The sequence below is a fragment of the Rhinatrema bivittatum genome, chromosome 1 (genome assembly GCF_901001135.1).
Source record: "Rhinatrema bivittatum chromosome 1, aRhiBiv1.1, whole genome shotgun sequence".
Lineage (NCBI taxonomy): Eukaryota > Metazoa > Chordata > Amphibia > Gymnophiona > Rhinatrematidae > Rhinatrema > Rhinatrema bivittatum.
The window spans coordinates 496,296,096-496,317,304 of record NC_042615.1 but is presented as its reverse complement, the minus strand read 5'-3'; the positions used below and the strand labels follow the sequence as shown (position 1 = coordinate 496,317,304).

At 48.2% G+C, this 21,209-nt stretch overlaps 1 protein-coding gene across 1 annotated transcript in view; it reads left to right on the top strand.

Annotated features, from left to right (window-relative positions):
• The window catches only part of HAUS6 (HAUS augmin like complex subunit 6), a 345,826-nt gene that overhangs the window by 143,000 nt on the left and 181,617 nt on the right, over positions 1 to 21,209 (top strand). Inside the window, exon 10 of the mRNA XM_029608783.1 lies at positions 19,008 to 19,137. Within this exon, the coding sequence (XP_029464643.1) occupies positions 19,008 to 19,137 (130 nt within the window). The remainder of the gene's footprint in view (positions 1 to 19,007; positions 19,138 to 21,209) is intronic.

Sequence of the window (21,209 nt, the reverse complement as noted above, 5' to 3'; positions counted from 1 at the left end):
TTAGTGTAGCTGGGTTCAAAAAATGTTTGGATAATTTCTTGGAGGAGAAGTTCATTAACTGCTATTAATCAAGTTTACTTAGGGAATAGCCACTGCTATTAATTGCATCAGTAGCATGGGATCTTCTTAGTATTTAGGTACTTGCCAGGTTCTTGTGGCCTGGTTTGACCTCTGTTGGAAATAGGATGGTTCAAGAGGCAGTGGTGCAGGCTCTCCAAGGACTCCTACCACCACCGATGCCGGTGCCCATCCCTGTTCCTGACCCGGTGCCACCGATGCTCGCTCCGTTGCGCGATAGACTGGACGTCCTCATCGGTGCTCTGCCATCGGCATCGAGGAAATCGCTGGTGTCGCACGCTCCATCGACGCCTATACCTCTCTCTTCGGAGGAAGAGGGGCCTTCGATGCCGGAGCCAACTCCAGGGCCGTCTGGAGTGCTTCCGAGGCGTTCAGAGTCCGATGGGTCTATTGCTTCCGATGCCGCATTGACCTTTGCCGGTGCCTCGACCTCCTCCAGCCGGAGAAGATCCTTTTTTTACCGTCTGGAGCACCATTGGATGCTGGGGATCAACCTTACCACCCCTGGTCCGATGACACTTCGGATTCACCTTCGCCACCAGAGGAAAGACGCAGATCCCCTCCGGAGGACTTCTCCTTCATACGTTTTTTTATTAAAGAAATGTCAGAGGCTATACCATTCACCCTCCAGACTGAAAAAGACTCCAGACATAAAATGCTAGAGATCCTTCAGTTTGTTGACACACCTAAGGAGATTATGTCCATCCCAATTCATGATGTTCTCCTGGACCTTCATCAGCGTAATTGGGAGCACCCAGGGACAGTCCCACCTGTCAACTGCAAAACTGACGCCACCTATTTGGTTCAGTCGGTGCCGGGCTTCCAAAAGACTCAACTTTCCCACCAATCAGTGGTGGTCAAATCGGCCCAGAAGAAGGCCAGAAGACCACGGCCTCATTCTTCCGCACCTCTGGAGAAGGAGCAGAAATTTCTTGATACTTTTGGACGTAGAATATTTCATGGCTCTGTTAATTTCTTGTATTGCGGCATATCAGCTTTATATGACACAATACAATACAGTAGAAATTTATTCAAACAGCTACAGGAATTCTCTGTTCCCTGTACGTACCGGATCAGTCCAGACTCCTGGGTTATGCCCCCGCACCAGCAGGTGGAAACAGAGCAAAACTTGTCAGGCTCCACTATATATACCAGGGTGCCGCCCACAGCCTGTTAGTATTTCTCTGTTTCCAGCAGGTGGTTCGGGTGCATAGCTCACTGCCTGGTTTAGGAGTTTTTAGGGTTGAAACCTTTGGGAGGTAGATAGACAGGTTATTTAGGCTGTCTCTCCTTGCTAATTGTTAATTAAGTTTAAAAAAAAAAAAAAAAAAAAAGGGTTTGTTTCTCTTTCTTGCAGCTGCAGGTCGGAGCTCCTAGGAGGTTGCTAGGCCCTGAGAGGGCCATCCCTCCTCGTTGAGCGAGCTGCTGGTGCTTGGGGTCGAGGATCCCACCCGACTTAGCCCAGCCGGGGTGATACCGGGGAGCCCGGCTCACTCACCCCAGACGGCCCGTCCTTCAGGACCCAGTGGGGGACAGCGCCGGTGAGTGCTCCCGTATGTATAAATAAATAAATAAATAAATAAATAAATGTATGTAGCGGAACGCTTCCTTCTTCGCGGCGGCTCCCCGACCCGACTGTTTTGTTGTTTTTCGCCGCTCTTCTTTCGCGTCGCACGGTTCGCAGGGTTTTTTCATCATTATCTTTGATCGGCAAGGCAAGCATGCCACGTGGCGCGGCCTGCACAGCCTGCGGCTCCGTCAGCGCGCGCCTCTCCCGGGATGGGCTGTGCTCGGCCTGCATCCCGGGGGGGGGGGGGGGGAGGGTTCGTCAGGGACGCTTCGGGGGCTCGTGCTTCGGCAGACTTCCATCGCGATCGCGGTGGGGGCGCGCTCCGCGGGGGGTCTCTACCGGGACTAAGGGGAGCGCAGGCGCCACCTCCATTTTGTCCTCTGCTCCCGCGGGGTCCGGCCCTGTTGGGGAGGGATCCAGGGATTCTCCCCCCTCCCTCTCACCGCAACGGCCTGCAGCCAGTCCAGTCCCTCCCACGGGGGGGTGGGTGAGGGGGGGTGGGGGGAGGGACACGACTCCGAATCGGACTCGGCGGGATCAGCTACCTCATTTTCCTCGGAATTTATCTTGGCCATGCACAGGGCCTTTAAGGCCTGCAAGGCCCTTAAGAAGCGCCCGCATTTGCAGGAGCCCCGGGGGACCCCCTCCAGTTGCACCCACAGACCCTCCACGGACGGAGGACCTCCCGGGCCCCCCTAGGGCCAAACGTCCACTGCTGTCTGTCCCACCCAGAGATGACATGGTTACATCGGACTCCTCAGAGGATTCGGAAGATCAGGAGTCCCCGTCCCCGCCCCCGAGGGGGGCAGAGGGTGACGGTACGTCCGCGCAGGAAAAGGCACAACAACCCGAGGGTGCTGCGTCTCTTCCGCAGAGACGAGTTGGCCCCCATCATCCCCGCCATCCTGGGGGAACTGGGAATTCTGGATCCCCCGGGGGAACCCCGGGGGGGGGGGGGCAACATGGACCCGGTCTTGCTGGGCCTCAGCGGACCTCCCACTACCTTCCCTTTTCATTTCTCCTCCACGGATCTGCTCTATAGAGAGTGGGATACCCCGGACCTGGGTCTGAAGGTCTCCAAGGCCATGGATAAACTATATCCCTTGCCGGAAGAAGCGTTGGAGGTACTGAGGGTCCCAACGGTGGACGCGTCTGTTGCAGCGGTGACGAAGCAGACGACCGTCCCGGTCACGGGCGCCACAGCTCTGAAGGACCTTCAGGATCGTAAGTTGGAGATCCAGCTAAAGAAGATTTTCGAAGCCTCTGCACTGGGAGCTCGCACCGCTATCTGCAGTAACTTCGCGCTGCGGGCCGGACTCCGTTGGGTGCAGTAGCTCATGGCCAACGAGGGCCTCTCGGAGAAAGAAGCCAGACATGCCGGGTGGCTGGAAGCGGTAGTGGCTTATAGTGCGGACGCTCTCCATGATCTCCTCAGGACCTCGGCCCGGTCTATGGTCTCCGCTGTCTCAGCCAGACGTCTTCTATGGTTGAGGAACTGGGCAGCGGATGGCGCCTCCAAGTCTTGCCTGGGCTCTCTCCCCTTTAAGGGCTGGCTTTTGTTCGGCAAGGAACTGGACGACATGATTCAGCTTCTGGGTGAGAAGCGCGGTTACCGTCTTCCGGAGGACAGGGCACATTCCAAGGGATCCTACCCTTCGCGCTCCCGCTATCGGAACAGCCGCAAACCCCGGCCCTCGTGTACGGGCTCCTCCGCCTCTCCCTCCTATCGGACTGGAGGCGGTAGACAGCAGTCACAGTCCTTTCGTGGGAGACGTTTTGGCAGACCCTCTTCCTCCTCTACCGCGCCGAGCGGTAAGTCAAACCAATGATGTCCAGCTGGTCCATTCCTCTGTTCCACCGGTAGGGGGCAGGCTGTCCCTATTTCTCGAGGCTTGGACCACAATCATAACGGACCAGTGGGTCCTTTCCGTGATAAAATACGGCTACGCTTTAGATTTTGCTTGCTTTCCCTGGCCAAGATTTTTCCACTCGCCTTGCAGTCACCAGGACAAGAAGGTAGCCGTCCTCCAGATGTTGCTGCAGTTAGAAGAGTTGGGGGCCATTGTTCCAGTCCCAGTCTCGGAGCAATGAAGAGGACATTATTCAATATATTTCGTCGCGTTTCAGCTCATTTGTGCCAGATGGGGGGACACAGGCCATGGATCTGATGGCAACTTTTCGGAATGCCAAGGCTCCGCGCTTTTTCGCTCGCCACAGAGCACCAGGAGCGGAGGGGGTGGATGCTCTGGTCCTGCCCTGGCCAACGTCCATACTCCTTTGTCTTCCCCCCGTGGCCCCTCATAGGCAAGGTCCTACGGCGCATAGAAAGTCATCCCATGGAAGTGATTCTGGTGGCCACGACTGCCTTGGTTTGCCGACCTAGTCAACCTCTCCTCGGAAGCGCCCCTCCGGCTCCCGTCATTGCCAGATCTCCTACATCAGGTCCCCGTCTGTTTCCACCAGGCGGATCGCTTTTGTCTAATGGCATGGCTTTTGAAAGGCCCGACTGAAAAGGAAAGGTTACTCTGACGCGGTTGTCGCCACCCTACTGTGTTCCCGCAAGGTGTCGACGTTGTCCTATATGCGAGTCTGGAAGGTCTTTGAATCTTGGTGCGTTGCCAGGTCGCTCCGACCGACCTGCTCTTCCATTCCCGATATTTTGTCCTTCTTGCAGGAGGGTCTGGCTTAAGGGACTGTCCTGTAGCTCTTTGAGGGTTCAGGTCGCGGCACTTGGCTGCCTTAGAGGTCCGGTGGAGGGTAGGTCTTTGGTCTCCCATCCTGATCTGGTCCGGTTCCTCAAGGGGGCAACACACGGCCCCCAATTGTGTCTCCCTGTCCCTCTTGGAATTTAAATTTGGTTCTTAGGGCCCTGGGTAAGCCCCCCTTTGAACCTCTGAAGAGGGCCACCTTGAAGGATCTCACATTGAAGACGGTCTTTCTAGTCGCGATCACCTCTGCCAGGCAGGTCTCGGAACTGCAGGCCCTCTTGTGCAGGGAACCATTCCTACGAATATCTGAGTCCGGAATCTCTCTTCGGACCGTGCCGTCCTTCCTTCCTAAGGTGGTTTCAGCGTTTCATCTGATCCAGTCTGTGGACCTCCCGGCTTTTCGTCATCTCGATTCCTCTGATTCATCTTCCCAAGAGTTGAAGAAGTTGGACGTGCGCAGGGTCCTCTTGCGCTACCTCGAGGTCACGAATGCCTTCAGAGTTTCAGATCATTTCTTTGTTCTTTGGAATGGTCCCAAGAAGGGTAATATGGCATCGAAGACGTCCATATCGCGATGGCTGAAGGAGGCAATTAATTCAGCATATCTCCTGGCGGGTCGTCCTTTTCCGTTGGGCCTTAAAGCTCACTCTACTCGGGCCCAGGCGGCATCTTGGGCGGAGTGTCAGCAGATCTCACCTTCCGAGATCTGCCGAGCAGCGACTTGGAAGTCTCTGCACACGTTTGTGCGCCATTATCGCTTAGACGTGCAGGTTTCCGGGGCGGGGAACTTTGGGGCCGGCGTTTTGCGAGCGGGCCTCTCCATCTCCCCACCCTAGGTTGCTAGCTCTGGTACATCCCAGGAGTCTGGACTGATCCGGTACGTACAGGGAAAAGAAAATTAGGTCTTACCTCTGTTAATTTTCGTTCCTGTAGTACCAAGGATCAGTCCAGAGGCCCGCCCGTGTTTCTTTGACAGTAGGTTCGGAGAGTCCGCTGCATTGGTTGGAAATGTTTTCTTTGCTTGATTTCTCAAGTCTCTGCCACTTCAATTTGTTACCGGGTCTGGTTCTTCATGGGAGGAAGTGACCCGAGGGTTCCCCGGTTGTTTTTTCTTCATGTATATAGTTAGTTTTATGGGGAACATCCACTGCTCTGACATTGAGTAATACTGACAGGCTGTGGGCGGCACCCTGGTATATATAGTGGAGCCTGACAAGTTTTGCTCTTTCCACCTGCTGGTGCGGGGGCATAACCCAGGAGTCTGGACTGATCCTTGGTACTACAGGAACGGAAAATTAAGAGAGGTAAGACCTAATTTTCTTATGCCCTTCCGGACCATTATCAGGACCACCTCAATTCCATTATAAAGAAAGGTCTTGATGCCGGTAAGCATGAGGTATGGACTGCTTATGATATCTTCGACACAGCGTCCAGAATATCGGCAGCCGGCATAAATTCCAGAAGGTGGGCATGGCTGAAGTCCTCTGATCTCCGTCCAGAGGTGCAGGAACGCCTGGCAGATCTCCCCTGCATGGGGGATAATCTCTTTGACGAGATCCAGGAGACTGTCGCACAACTCAAGGATCATAATGAAACCTTGCGACAGTTCTCAGCTGCGCATGCAGATTTCTCCTCCTTTTCCAAACGGCCATTTAAAAGAGATCCCAAGAGATCCACCTTCAAGGCACGGAGGTACTACCCTCCACTAGCTTGATCTAGTCCGTTCAGACCTTATCAGAAGCCTCCTCCTCGCCAGGCTAGGACTCAGAAGACTCGGCCGCCTGCACAACCTGGCCCTTCTTCGGGGTTTTGACTTCCCGCTAGAGAACGATTGTCGTCTTCCACCACGGCCATCCCTCCCAGTAGGCGGCCGTCTCTGCCACTTTGCCACTAAGTGGCGGACGATCACCACAGATCAGTGGGTGCTTTCAGTCATGGCTCAAGGTTACCATCTGAACTTCCTCTTAGTTCCATCAGACTCTCCACCTCGGCCGGAGTGGAGTTCCTCCGACCACCCTCACCTTCTAGAACTGGAAGTAAGTTCCCTTCTTCAAGCCAACGCCATAGAGCAGGTTCCCCCTCCACAAAGGGGAAAGGGCTTTACTACCGATATTTCTTAATACCAAAAAAGTCGGGAGGCATTCGTTCCATATTAGATCTTCGTGCCTTAAACAGGCATCTACGAAAGGAGAAGTTCAGGATGGTAACCTTAGGCTCTCTACTCCCTCTTCTTCAGCAGGGAGATTGGCTTTGCTCTCTAGACCTACAAGACACTTATATGCATATAACAATAACCCTCGTCTGAAATCAACACTTCCAATTCAGAGTGCTCCCATTTGGTCTAGCATCGGCCCCTTGTGTCTTCACGAAATGCCTGACAGTAGTAGCAGCGTACTTATGTCTATCCCTATCTGGACGACTGGTTATTGAGAGCCCTGTCGACAGAGGAGGTCCTTCAATCCCTCCATCTCACTCTGCAGCTACTACTGTCACTGGGATTTCTGAACAATTACCAAAAATCCAATCTTGTTCCGTCTCAGCTCCTCTTCTATATAGGAGCGGATCTCAGCACTATCCAAGCAAAAGCTTTCCTTCCTAGGTATTGAGCTCATGCCGTCGCTACTCTTGCTCACACGATAAAAACTTGCCGAACCACAATGGCTCGTCATGTTCTCATCCTGTTGGGACACATGCCGTCTTCGGTCCATGTTACCCCCATGGCCCGCATGGCCATGAGGGTCATACAATGGACTTTGAAATCCCAGTGGTCTCAGGCCCACCAGCCAATGTCCAACATTGTCCATGTCACCAGGCAGCTTTGCCTCTCACTAGCTTGGTGGATCCAAGAGTCCATTCTTCTCAGAGGGTTGTCCTTCCAACCTCCAGAGCCCCAAATAACACTAATGACAGATGCCTCCACGTTAGGTTGGGGAGCGCATGTCAACAGCCTGCAAACCCAGGGAACTTGGTCTGCAGCAGAATCTCAACATCAGATAAATGTTTTGGAGCTCAGGGCAATCAGATATGCACTTCTCACCTTCAAGGATTACCTATCCAACAAGTCAATCCTGATCCAAACAGACAATCAGGTAGCGATGTGGTACATCAACAAGCAAGGTGGAACCGGCTCTTACCTGCTGTGTCAGGAAGTAGCTCAAATCTGGGCATCTGTGCTCTCATTCCATGCTTCTGAGAGCTACCTACCTGGCGGGCATGGACAGTTTGCTAGCAGACAAACTCAGTCTCACGTTCCATCCCCACAAATGGTTCCTGGACCCTGGGGTGGCAGACAACATATTCCAGAAGTGGGGGTATCCAACTATAGACCTCTTTGTGTCTGTGCACAACCACAAAGTAGAAAACTTCTGCTCCCTGCATCGCAGTCGCCACAAGCCACAGAGGGAAGCCTTCAGCCTCTCATGGGCAGCGGGTCTCCTGTACGCTTACCCTTCACGTCTACTAGTCAGCAAGACTTACATGAAGTTACAACAGGACAAGGGCCTCATGGTTCTCATTGCCCCTTATTGGCCGCGCCAAGTGTGGTTTCCCATCCTCCGCGACCTCTGTCTATCCGCAGATTCCTCTGGGCACAGATCAGAGTCTGATATCACAGAACAACAGACAACTGAGTCATCCGAACCTCCACGCCCTGTCATTCACAGCCTGGATGTTGAAAGGCTAGTCTTGCAACCATTTAATCTCTCAGACTCGGTATTCTAAGTCCTAGTAGCTTCACAAAAGTCTTCTACTAGAAAATCTTATCATTCCAAATGGAAAATATTCTCCTTGTGGTGCATGTCGAAGAACTTGGATCCCTTCACCTGCCCCACATCAGCTTTCCTGGACTATCTCTGGCAACTCTGTCTGGCTTATACAGACTTCCTCCATAAGAGTACATATCTGTGCGGTAGCCGCTTTCCACAAAGGTATAGGGAATGTCTCAATATCCCTCATGTTATTTGTAAACCGATCTGATATGAATTTCTTTCATGAAGGTCGGTATATAAAAATGTTAAATAAATAAAATAAATAAATATCGACACAACCCTTGGTGGCATGTTTTATGAGAGGTCTGTTATACCTAAAACCCCCGATGCGTCCACTGGCCCCAGCGTGGGACCTCAACGTGATTTTAGCATGGCTCATGAAACCCCCGTTTGAGCCTCTGCATTCCTGCGAGCTGCGTTTTCTCACTTGGAAAGTACTTTCTCCTAGCTATAATATCAGCTCGCAGGGTCAGTGACCTTCAGGTGCTGGTAACATACCCACCTTAGACGAATTTTCTACATGACCGTGTAGTCCTTCTCACGCATCCAAAATTCTTACCAAAGGTAGTCTCTGAATTTCATTTGAATCCATCCATTGTACTCCCTATTTTCTTTCCAAAGCCCCACTCATCCAGATGAGCAGGCTCTGCATTCCTTGGACTGCAAATGTGCGCTAGCCTTTTATTTGGAACACACGAATGTCCATAGGAAGTCCACCCAGCTATTTGTTTCCTTTGATAAAACTAAGCTGGGAAATCCTGTGGGCAAGCAGACCTTGTCCTCCTGGCTGGCGGACTGTATCTTTCTGCTACCAGCAAGCAGGACTTCTGCTCCAGGGATGCATCAAAGCGCACACTGTTAGAGCAATGGGAACATCGGTAGCTCACCTTTGTTCAGTGCCTCTTGCTGACATCTGCAAGGCTGCTACATGGAGTTCTATCCATACCTTTGCAGCTCATTACTGCCTAGACAAGTCTGGCAAACAAGATGCTATCTTTGGCCAGTCTGTCCTGTGCAATTTATTCTCTGCTTAATACCCAACATCCTTCCAACAACCCGCTGAGAATTTCAGGATGCCCTCTTATCCAAAACCACCCCTATTGTTGTACCTGTTGCACGTCTTTGGGTGCTTTTGGTACATTCTTGGGCATCCTCAGCTCGCTATTCACCCATATGTGAGGACTACCATCCTGCTTGTCCTGTGAGAAAGCAGAGTTGCTTACCCTGTAGTAGGTGTTCTCACAGGACAGCAGAATGTTAGCCCTTATGAAACTCGCCCGCCATCCTGCAGAGTTGGGTTCGCTTCCGATTTGTTTTATTTTTCGCAAGTATTTTTACTATACATGAGACTGAAGGGGGGGACCCCTGCTGGATGCAGGGTTGGTGGCATGCTGGGCATGCTCAGTGGTGCCAGTCAAAGTTCTAGAAACTTTGACAAAAGTGTTCCGTGATTGTGCTCCATCCTGATGATGTCACCCATATGTGAGGGCTAACATCCTGCTGTCCTGTGAGTACACCTGTTTCAGGTAAGCAACTCTGCTGTGCATTGAGTGAAAAAATATTTTCTTCAATTAGTTTTAAATGTGCTACTTGCTAACTTCATGGATTGCCCTCTAATCCTTCTATTTCCAAAATGTACTTCTCCAAACTCTCTTCTAAATAGCCATGTTTTTAGATCTTTTTTAAAAGCTTGAAAATTAGTCTGTAGTCTTAGCTCAATTGACAACGAGTTCCATAACTTGGGCCCAGCTATTGATATTGCTCTTTCTCTAACTTTGCTCAATGGGCTGATTTATGTATTAGACAAAGGACTTTTCCTAGCATATAGCCAGATGGACTCAGAACCAATGGGTTATGTGCTCCCCTGCTAGCAGATGGAGACTGATTTGGGTTTCAAAGCTGACGTCACCCTAGATATACCCCTGCAGTGACCTCAGTCATTCAGTATCTCTCTGTCTCCTAGCAGATGTGGATGTTCTTTCCCCGCACCAGCAGCGGTGTTCAGCAGGATTGCAGCACTAGTTTGAAGAAGAAATTCAAATATTCCTTCTAAATTGGAAGAAAGATTGAGCCCCACTCTCCGGTGATACGTAAGGGTCCCTCCCCAGTTGAGAATTCCTGAGGTGATTTCCAAGATCCATCAGAGGTGTGCCTTGGTCCAGTAGCCGGTTCCTGACGTGGACTTTGCTGAAGCAGCTGAAAGACAGCGGGTGCAGGAAGCCAAGTGCGGCGGTGATGGCCTAAGCCCTCTTCCCCCCCCCCCCACCCCCACCCTGCAGCCGGAGACAGTCTCTGTACTCAGCCGGTAAGCACTGAGCACAGGTAAGTAGAGAAGAACTCCTATTCAGAGACTTGGAAGGGCTTTGGTAAGTCTTTCCTCCAGTCTCTTCGCTCAGCGTGGCGTATCAACGTTTCCGATCCTATTAGGGCAAGAGGAAGGGGGTTTCTGAGCGGGTTGAGCGGCCCCCTGATGGGCTAGGCCCCGCTTCAGGCGTGGTGGGCACTCCACGTGGTGGGCTGCGGTCTCTCCATCTTGTGTGCAATTTGTTGAGGCGCCATTTCCCCCCATTGTCCGTTGGTGACCCTTGATGCACATAACTGTGTGCATTAAGCACGCATTCATTAGCGCACAACCGGCCACTTAGACTTACGCGCGTCGAGGCAGGTTTGTGTGCGCTCGAGAGGCGCTAACCGGCTGAACGCACAAGCTACGGAGTACAATGGCCCTGGCAGCAAAGAAGCACAAGTGACGCTCTTTGTGCTGCCTGCCATATTAGGGCTGTGCACAGTCAGACCTGGAATCCTTCCTGTGTCAGCTCTGTGAGGAAGCCCAGGGAGGGCTGGACTCTCAGAACTTTTCCAAGTCCGGCCCCTCCCAGTCGGAGGACGGGTCAGCCACAACATTATATGGTAGCACCCTGGACCAGAGGAATTCCAGGGCTGCATCCTCCCTGGGAGAGGGCAGTTCAGCAGCTTCTACCCCAGTTCCTCCTGGGCTAATTATGGAACTGGCGGCCTTTTCTTGGTTGGAATTCTTTCAGGGCCTACAAGCCTTTGTTCAGACAAGTCAGCTACTGCCCCTGCCCGGTCTGAGCCCTAGCTGGAAAGGCCTTGCCCTCCCAGCCCTATCAGCATGCCTCGCCTCACCAAGGGTATCCCTGACAGGGACCCAGACACCACGGACGACGAAAGGGACAACATTCCTCCAGGCCTGGAGCCATCCTGGACCATGCTTCGATTTTTCCACAGAAATGAATTTACCAGCCCTGGTCTCTCAGACCCTGAAGACTCTGGGAGTTCCTGGCACGGACTCTGTCGGAACCAGAGAAGAATCCCATTCTGGTGTCTCTACAGAATGCCTCTTGCTATTTCCCGATGCTGGAAGCCATCCAGGAGTTCATTGTTCAGGAATAGGAAGCCCCGGAAGCCAGTTTTAAAGGAGGTCGAGCCTTGGAAGCCTTGTACCTTCTGGACTTGGCATTATAAAAATGCCTGCATTTCCCGAAAGTGGACACCCTGGTCTGCAACGTCTTGAAGCGAACAACTATCCGAGTAGAGGGAGGAACGGCCTTGAAGGATGCTCACTATAGGCAGTTGGAATCCATCCTTAAGCAGGCCTTTGATGCGACAGCAGTGACACTGCAGATCACTTCTGTTGTGCCCTGGTGACTCGTTTGTGTGTCTCTCTCTCTCTCTCTCTCTCTCTCTCTCTCTCTCTCTCTCTCTCTCTCTCTCTCTCTCTCTCGAGAGAGAGAGAGAGAGAGAGAGAGAGAGAGAGAGAGAGAGAGAGAGAGAGAGAGAGAGAGAGCGCTCAGGGGCACATACCAGAGAGACTATTGAGCCTGCCACGGCCTTCCTAGAGGATGCAAGCTTGGACCTAGTCCTTATCTTGGCCAGAGGACTAACCTCAGTGGTGGCGGCCAGAAGACAGTTGTGGTTGAGAAATTGGTCAGTGGATGCGAACTCTAAGGCAAACCTCACAAAGATGCCCTTTAAGGGAACCCTCCTATTTGGAAGCAAATTGGAAAAGTTAGCCAGAAAGTGGGGTGAATCTCCAGTGCCTCGGCTACTGGAAAATAAGAAAAAGAGAGGTTGCAGGACCTCTTGCCATGTTGTGTCTGGTCAGGGGCTCCCAGTGCTTCTGGTCCTACAGAAACTCGTCATTTCAGACATCTCTGCCCGATGTTAAGCGCCAAACACGCTTAAAAGCGCTTCTCCCCAAACACAAGGATACCATACTAAATTTAGTAGAAACAAACATCAATTTTTTTATTTCATAACAATAAACAATGCAGGTACCCTTGGAAGGTACAGAGTCACAGCAGTTCTCTCAGGACAAGCAGGATGGTAGTCCTCACGTGGGTGATGTCACTGGACAGAGCCCTGTCACGGAAAACTTTTCTATCAAAGTTTCTAGAAAGCTTTGACACTGGCACACTGAGTGCCCTGAGCATGCCCAGCATGGAGTCCATGCCGCCATCGATGCCCGTGTCTGTGCCAAGGATGCCGTTGATGCCATCGATGGCCATCCATTTCATCGATGCCACATCAATTCCATTGATCCCTTCGTTGATGTTATCTGTGCTTCACCTATGCCAACGATGCCTTCCCCAATGCCCTCGATGCCACCTTCAATGCTGCCATCGATACCGTCACTCTTACCAAAGCACCTAATCAATACCCTCGACTAAACAATAAATGCTCCATACTCTGTGTTCTAAACCAGAGCACCATGTACTTCTTGGGCGATAAACAGTACCAGGAGCAGTACTGGCACGGTGACAGTCTGTCACCGATTGCCATCTGATATAGCAAGGGCATCTTTCTCAGTGCTGGAGATTGACTGGGCCGAGCACTGTACGCATCACCTTACTTGGTGCTGGAGAATGACTGGGCCGAGAACCGTACGAATCATCTATACCTGAGGCGTTCCCCCACCAACATCGGTGCAGGGTACTGAGCCACCACAAATTAATGTGGAAGTGCCAGTAATGCCTAGCCAGTCTTCTCTGTAACCATACCAGCTTACAGAGTTGTCTGATGTTTACGTCCTTCAGTCTGTCCTCGATGCCTCCTGAAACCCAGTGGCACCGCCTCATTGCGACACCTATCAACGACAGCCTAAGTCATCACCATTGACTCATCCTTCTGAGCCTCTGCCATGAAGGGCGATAGCACTTATTTCTGCTTCAGCACCGATCCCATCGAGACCTGGTCGTTAAAATAAGCCAGATATTCTCAAAAGGTTCTAGGTCGTCATATCTTCCAATGACCTTATATGTGTCACATATTGCTATTTACCAGCCATGTTTGACACAATACCAAGGGAACCTCTCTGCCAGCAACATGGGATTGCTTCGAGACGTCCTCCTGTTGCCAGTAACGGGACTCTGTACTTGATAGTAACCTGATTTCCAGCCTCTGATTTGCGGCCTGAAGTCCAGGATAAACTAGCTGATCTGCCATGCAAAAGGTCCAGTAGACAGTGCTTCAATGGCAAGCCCACCGCGAGACTGGCAACAGCTCTCTACGTTTATTGCACAGCAGGGAGAGATGATAGAAAGACCTTTTACCGCTCATCCTCTCGCCTGAGACCAGTGGTCAGACAGGCTCCTAGATTCTTCAACCTTGCCAGGCAACAGAGCAGCCATCCAACTGAGCACCAGGGCTCTGGGCACCATTCCCCGGGCGCGACAAGGTGGAGGATTTTAATCCCGCTATTACCTTCTTTCAACAGAAAGGCAATCTCCGCCCATCCTGCACCTCGGTAATCTCAACATTTTTCTTCAAAAAGAAAAGTTCAGAATCATGTCTCTCGGCACCGTGCTTCCCTTACTACAATAAGTAGGTTGCCTCTATCCTCTGGTCTTTCTATGCGCTTCATAGTGAGTCAAAAGCATTTTCAATACCAAGTTCACTATTCGAGCTAGATTAGCCTACTTGTGTATTTCATCAAATGCCTAGCAGTGATTACCGCTTATCTTCATAGAATAACAGCATTCACACCTTTCCTTGCTTGTTCGACTGCCTAATAATTCAATCCGAGCAACAAGCTAAATTCTCTGAGACTCACTATAAATCTTCTAAATTTGCCTGGGATTTCTGATCACCTACAATAAATCCCATATGGAGCAGTTCAGGGCACTACAGTCGCAACAGACGTCCTGCCCAACAATCGCGCAGACATCCTGTCAAATTCTCCACATGTCTGCGCGCATGCAACATACTCTCACCCCATCAATTCTTTCCTTGCTGGGCTATGGGGGTTTTACTATCCACGTCACTCATATGGCCAGTCTAGCCATGAGTAAGATTCAGTGGATTTTCAAATTTCAGTGGCTCTAAGCAGTTCAACTACTTTCTTCTCTGATCCATATCACCGGTCCAGTACCAAATCCTCAGATTATCTTGGTCACGGTTGCATTCATCTTGGGTTGAGGAGCTCATATCAACACCCTCCAAACCCAAAATGTGTCTACTCCGCTCCATGAACATTTTTACATAAACTTCCTGGAGCTACAAGCCATGCATTCTGCTTTTTATGCCTTAAAATACTTAATCTGACATAAGCCTTTGTGCATACGGACAGCATAATGGCAATGTGGTATTCCATCACACAAACACGCACAGCCTCTTATCTGCTCTGCCAGGACCTCTCAGTGCCTACCTTCATATTCCAGTCCATCAAGACCACCAGCATTTCCTATGCTTTGCGGTACTGGGCCGCCATTATCGGTTCCGGGCATTGCCCTTCGGCCTGGCAATCGCCTCCAGAACATTCTCCAAAATTATGGTGGTTGAGCCGGTTACACTGAGGAAAGAGAGGATCCTGGGGCACCCTTACTTCGACTGGCTGATCCAGGCGAAGTCGTTGGAAGAGAGCCTCCAGGTGACCAGCAGGGTCAGGTCCCTCCTACAGAAACTTGGTTGGGTTGCGAACATGGACAAGCCCTCCCAGTCTTGAGTACCTGGGAGTCCAGTTCGAAACCAAGCAGGGCAAGGTCTTCCTCCCTCACTTCAGGATAAGGAAACTGATGTACCAAGTGTGTCGGTTGACTAACACAATGTGCCACAGGGTGTGGAACTTATCTCCAGGTCCTCGGCCTGATAGCATCAACCCTGGAAGTAGTACCATGGGCGAGGGGAACACGTGGTCACTCCAATGCTCCCTGCTGTCACGTTGAATCCCACTGTCTCAAGACTACTCGGTTCGCCTCCACTTACCGATGGAAGTATGTTCTCGGCTCCAGTGATTGCTACAGGAAGTTCACTTAAGCAAGGGTGTAAGCCTGTCCCCACCAAACTGGATCGTCCTCATGACAGACGCAAGTCTCCGAGGGTGGGGGAACTGACTGCTTCACTTTTTTGAAAGAGTTAATAAACTTGTCACCCCAAGTTACTTGTAAACCAAAGTGATTAGTAACATTGTTACCAGAACTGCGGTATATAAAAAAATGTTAAATAAATAAATAGTATACTTGGATTTTCAGAAGGCGTTTGACAAAGTTCTTCATGAGAGGCTTCTAGGAAAAGTAAAAAGTCATGGGATAGGTGGCGATGTCCTTTCATGGATTGCAAACTGGCTAAAAGACAGGAAACAGAGAGTAGGATTAAATGGGCAATTTTCTCAGTGGAAGGGAGTGGACAGTGGAGTGCCTCAGGGATCTGTATTGGGACCCTTACTGTTCAATATATTTATAAATGATCTGGAAAGAAATACGAGTGAGATAATCAAATTTGCAGATGACACAAAATTGTTCAGGGTAGTTAAATCACAAGCAGATTGTGATAAATTGCAGGAAGACCTTGTGAGACTGGAAAATTGGGCATCCAAATGGCAGATGAAATTTAATGTGGATAAGTGCAAGGTGATGCATATAGGGAAAAATAACCCATGCTATAATTACACAATGTTGGGTTCCATATTAGGTGCTACAACCCAAGAAAGAGATCTAGCTGTCATAGTGGATAACACATTGAAATCGTCGGTGCAGTGTGCTGCAGCAGTCAAAAAAGCAAACAGAATGTTGGGAATTATTAGAAAAGGAATGGTGAATAAAACGGAAAATGTCATAATGCCTCTATCACTCCATGGTGAGACCGCACCTTGAATACTGTGTACAATTCTGGTCTCCGCATCTCAAAAAAGATATAATTGCGATGGAGAAGGTATAGAGAAGGGCTACCAAAATAAGGGGAATGGAACAACTCCCCTATGAGGAAAGACTAAAGAGGTTAGGACTTTTCAGCTTGGAGAAGAGACGACTGAGGGGGGATATGATAGAGGTGTTTAAAATCATGAGAGGTCTAGAACGGGTAGATGTGAATCGGTTATTTACTCTTTCGGATAGTAGAAAGACTAGGGGGCACTCCATGAAGTTAGCATGGGGCACATTTAAAACTAATCGGAGAAAGTTCTTTTTTACTCAATGCACAATTAAACTCTGGAATTTGTTGTCAGAGAATGTGGTTAGTGCAGTTAGTATAGCTGTGTTTAAAAAAGGATTGGATAAGTTCTTGGAGGAGAAGTCCATTACCTGCTATTAAGTTCACTTAGAGAATAGCCACTGCCATTAGCAATGGTTACATGGAATAGACTTAGTTTTTGGGTACTTGCCAGGTTCTTATGGCCTGGATTGGCCACTGTTGGAAACAGGATGCTGGGCTTGATGGACCCTTGGTCTGACCCAGTACAGCATTTTCTTATGTTCTTAAGTCTCTTTTCACCCTTTAGTTTCCAAATTAATGAAGAGATTGTGGCATTCCTGTCCTTAGGTCGGTAAGCTTCCCGTTTCTTGAGACCTCTATGTAGTTCTAGCTCAATTCATGAAACCTCCTTTCAAACCGATCAATTTGATGTGTTTCTCACTTGGAAAGTACTCTTCCTTGTAGCTATTATTTCTGGTCGAAGAATCGGTGAATTGCAGACTTGTCTTCTACTCATACCTGCAGTTTTCCCACAACAGGGTGGTTCTGTGTATTCACATTTAACCAATCTATGGTGCTGTCTGTTTTATTTCTGAAACCACATGCAGCCATAGGAGAAAAGGCTCTTCAATCCTTGCACTGTAAAAAAGCCATGGTGCATTTTAGAAGGACTCCACCTCATCATCAAGCTTCTCAACTATTTCTGTTCTTTGATCCCAATAGACTGGGACTGACAATAGCCAAACAAATTTTGGTTAGCAAACTATTGTGCACTGTTATGTGCTGGCTGGCCTAAAGGTTAGAGACTCTGTAGGCTTAAGTGAGAGCCATGGCTGCTTCAGTAACTCATCTCAGGGCTGCTTCCATTGAAGACATCTGCAAAGCTGCAGTTTGGTCATGAATTCACACATTCATCTCCTGTTACTTGTCTGGATAACATGTCACGGAGATACTATGACTTGGACAAGCAGGTTTGCACAGCTTGTTCACCTTGTGGTCCACTCTTCATTGGCGGGGTCTAGGTTGCTGCTTCTATGATTATTTCACAGTGCAACCCTTGACTTGGGACTCCCCACCTCATGGCTAATTAAGCCTAGCTTGTTGATGGAGAAAGCAAGTTTGTTTAGCTGTAAACAGGGTTCTCCATAGACAGGATGAACTAGCCATGCTTATTGCTTGCCCGCCTCCCTAGAATCAAATATCTTGCTAAAGCTTTAAGCTCTGCAAAAGATTGAGGGGCTCATGAAGCAGCATGACTGCAGAGGAACTCCTGCACATGTTCAGTAAAGCTTATTGAGCTCTGAGAGATGGGTCCATTTGGCACCTCCACATTGTGCTTTCTACAGAGAGCCCTGTTTAAAGATAAGCAAGCTTACTTTTTTTCTTAATTTCTTTGTCTAAAAACATAACATACCAATTACAATAATATAGTTGTTAGATTTTAAGATTGTATACCAGTCATTCTATACGTTGGGCAAGATGAGAAAGGCAGTGTACAAAAATGCTAAATAAAATTAAATTAAATTTCTTGTTGGCTACCCAAGGTCCTAGTTTGGAGGTCATGGAACTAGAAATAATAGAAGCTCTACATCTTTTTCAGAAGAAATATTCTGTTATAAATTAATATTTCATCCAAGTTAGCTAAAACTTAAAAAAAAAAAAAAAAGACACCATTGACAGAGAAGAAGGGGTATGACTTTGGCTGAATTCAAGACAAGGTTACAAAAATAAATGTATTGTTCCATTGGGTCAAAATTTGTGCAGAGAAATACAAAAATTCCATCAAGGTGTCTGTCCTGTTTAGGAATTTTTACTGAAAATGAGCCTGTAGTTTTTATGCTTAAGATTGTGTTGTAGAAGTTTGACAATCAAGGAAATATATTTGGAAAGGAGCTGTCTTAGATTAGGACTGCAAAAGTCTTGGTTCCAAATTACAAGAATATAAAAATAGTTTTGGTTTGATACAGATAAGGATGTACTTAGCATCTGACAAATTTTCAGACTTTTTGTATGCTTGAACTGCCTTTGTGGGACTTAAAGAAATATTGGCCAGAATGAGCTATTCGTTTGGGGAATTTGTGAGGCTGTTTCAAACGTGGTTGCTCCTAGAAGATCAATGTAAAATTGTAATTGATATAAAGTATTCTCTGGCAAGCAGTGCAGTGAAGCCACACATATGGTTCACGTGACTCTGGCTCATGTTGATGCAGAGGATGCTTCCATTATTATATTTTGCCTTTGGTCTACTTTCTGCTTGACAGGTTTTCATCAAAGATCTATCTTTGGTTGCAGCATATTTGCACAATCTGGGAATGCATTACTGATGGAGTTCACATTAGGTACAGAAGAACCAGTCAATGCCAGAAGTCTTCTCAAACGCCAGTTTTATTTTTTGAGGTGCTGAAAGGTGCTATTCTTCACCCTTTAAAATCATTTTTTCTCAATGTTTTTCTCTAGATATAAAATAAGGCGAGAAGATCTTGTATCTGTAAACAAATCAATTGCTGAAAAAGAAAGTGAATGGGATATGAAGTGGGAGATATTTCTTGGCCAGTCTCCCTTTAATCTAATCAAAAGTCTAAATCCAGTAAGTGATGAACATGTCTGTCTTGAATGCTTTGTTCACAGATAATTAAGGAAAAGAGAACTGAAAAATGTATTTGAAGTTATCAGCCAAATGGAATTTCTGGATGTTTTGCTTCACTGTTGCTATGTTAATAAGGAGGCAGATGCAATAATGTGTGGGTTAAAACTATGTGCTGAAACTTAGTACACAGCTTCTTAATAGTAAGGTTAACTTTTTTTTTTTTGTTAACTCCTGATTACATGCTAATACATCGGGAGTTATAGTATACTGAGGGGAAAATATGTGCACAAACCCAAGTTAAAATGTGCGCTCAGGAATGTTAAAGTTTTCAGTTGTGGCTTATGCATATAAAGTTTGTTTTGTTTGCAAAAAAAGACTTTTATGCGCACAAAAATGCTTTCAGCGCAGTAAGCATTTTTTGTTTGCGTAAAACATATTTTCCTAGCGTGTAGCAGATGGACTCAGCATTATTAGCACCATGCTCTATCCTATTTGTAATGAGTCCATCTGTCTACACTAAGGAAAACGAGATTATCAGGTAAGTAATCTCTCCATTATGCACAGAAAGCATACTTTGTGTGCGCAAAGCAAGTTTTCTACACATGAATTCTATTTACAGATCCCAGTGTAAGAATTTCAGCTTTCTTAGCATATGGACAAGTGAATCCAAAACCAGTGGGTTATGCACCTCTACTACCAGATGGAGATTGAGCAAAGCTGACATCACAGCATACATACCCCTGTAGTGACGACAGCCCACCAGTATTCTCAGTCTCCAGCAGATGTCAGCTTTGCTCAGACTCCATCTGCTGGTAGAGGTGCATAACCCACTGGTTTTGGATTCACCTGTCTTTATTAAAGAAAAATAAATTATTCGGTAAGTAGTAATTTCTTCTTCTGCCCATAGAGTGACACACGTGCTGGAAACTTTACTCCACCTCTAATCAAGAGTAGAGTTTCCAGTGCTAAGAAAACCTGCATTAAGCCAGTGCACCTCTCTGCCTTGGTCAATGCCTTCATTTGCATGGGATTTTTATGCAAGGGCTCTAAGCAGAATGCACAGTTTTAAATGCATATTTCTTTGTGCACAAAACTTCTTGCTGCATCAGAAGTTTGCTCGCAAAAAATGGTCATACAATGGAGGGTAAAACTGTACACTCTTGTGAACACATCTTATTGCATCCACCCTAATCGCATCCACCCTAATCTAAGATTAAGGGTATTATGTAATGTAAAGAAGCTTCATGGATTGTAATTGATGGTATAACATACTTTATCCCAGGACAAGCAGGATGCTAGTCCTCACATATGGGTGACGTCATTGATGTAGCCCTATTGCGGAAAACTTTGTCAAAGTTTCTAGAAACTTTTCACTGGCACTCTGAGCCCATGACATTCTCAGCCACAGGGGTCTCCCTTCAGTCTTTGTTTTTCTGCGCTGCTTTTGGCATCGTGGAGCAGGAGCCTGTGTGAGTTTTCTCTCACAATTCTGACTAAAAATCAGATTTAAAATTCATAATTTCTCTCCCATATCGGGGTCTCTCTCGTTACCACCGGCCGGTGAGTAAAATAAAATATTCTCATTCAGACTCATTTGAGTAAATATTTTTTATTCACATTTACATCGACGGCTGTCAACGGTATCATGGCCACGGGATTCAAAAAGTGTCCCAATTGTATTCGGACCATGTTGATTACGGACCCACACTTTGAGTGTGTACCTTGCTTGGGCCAATCGCATGATGTAACATCTTGCCCAAAATGTGCTGAAATGACCACTAAAGGTCGGAAGGCGCGACAAGAAAAGATGGAACACTTGTTCTATCTTCAACTTTTACCTTCTCCATAGACATCCACTCAGTCATCTCCGGCCGGAGTTTCGAAACGACTGATCCTTAAAAAAAAAAAATGTCATCCGGAAGGTTCAGGGGACCGTCGATGCCACGGATGGGGATCGGTGAAAAACGAAGTCAGCGTCGGAACATCGACCGAAACATCAACATCGCCATCCATCGATTCCGGAATCTGCTATCCCCGGAGAAGTCGACCGCCAAGCGGCCTCGCCTGCAGGA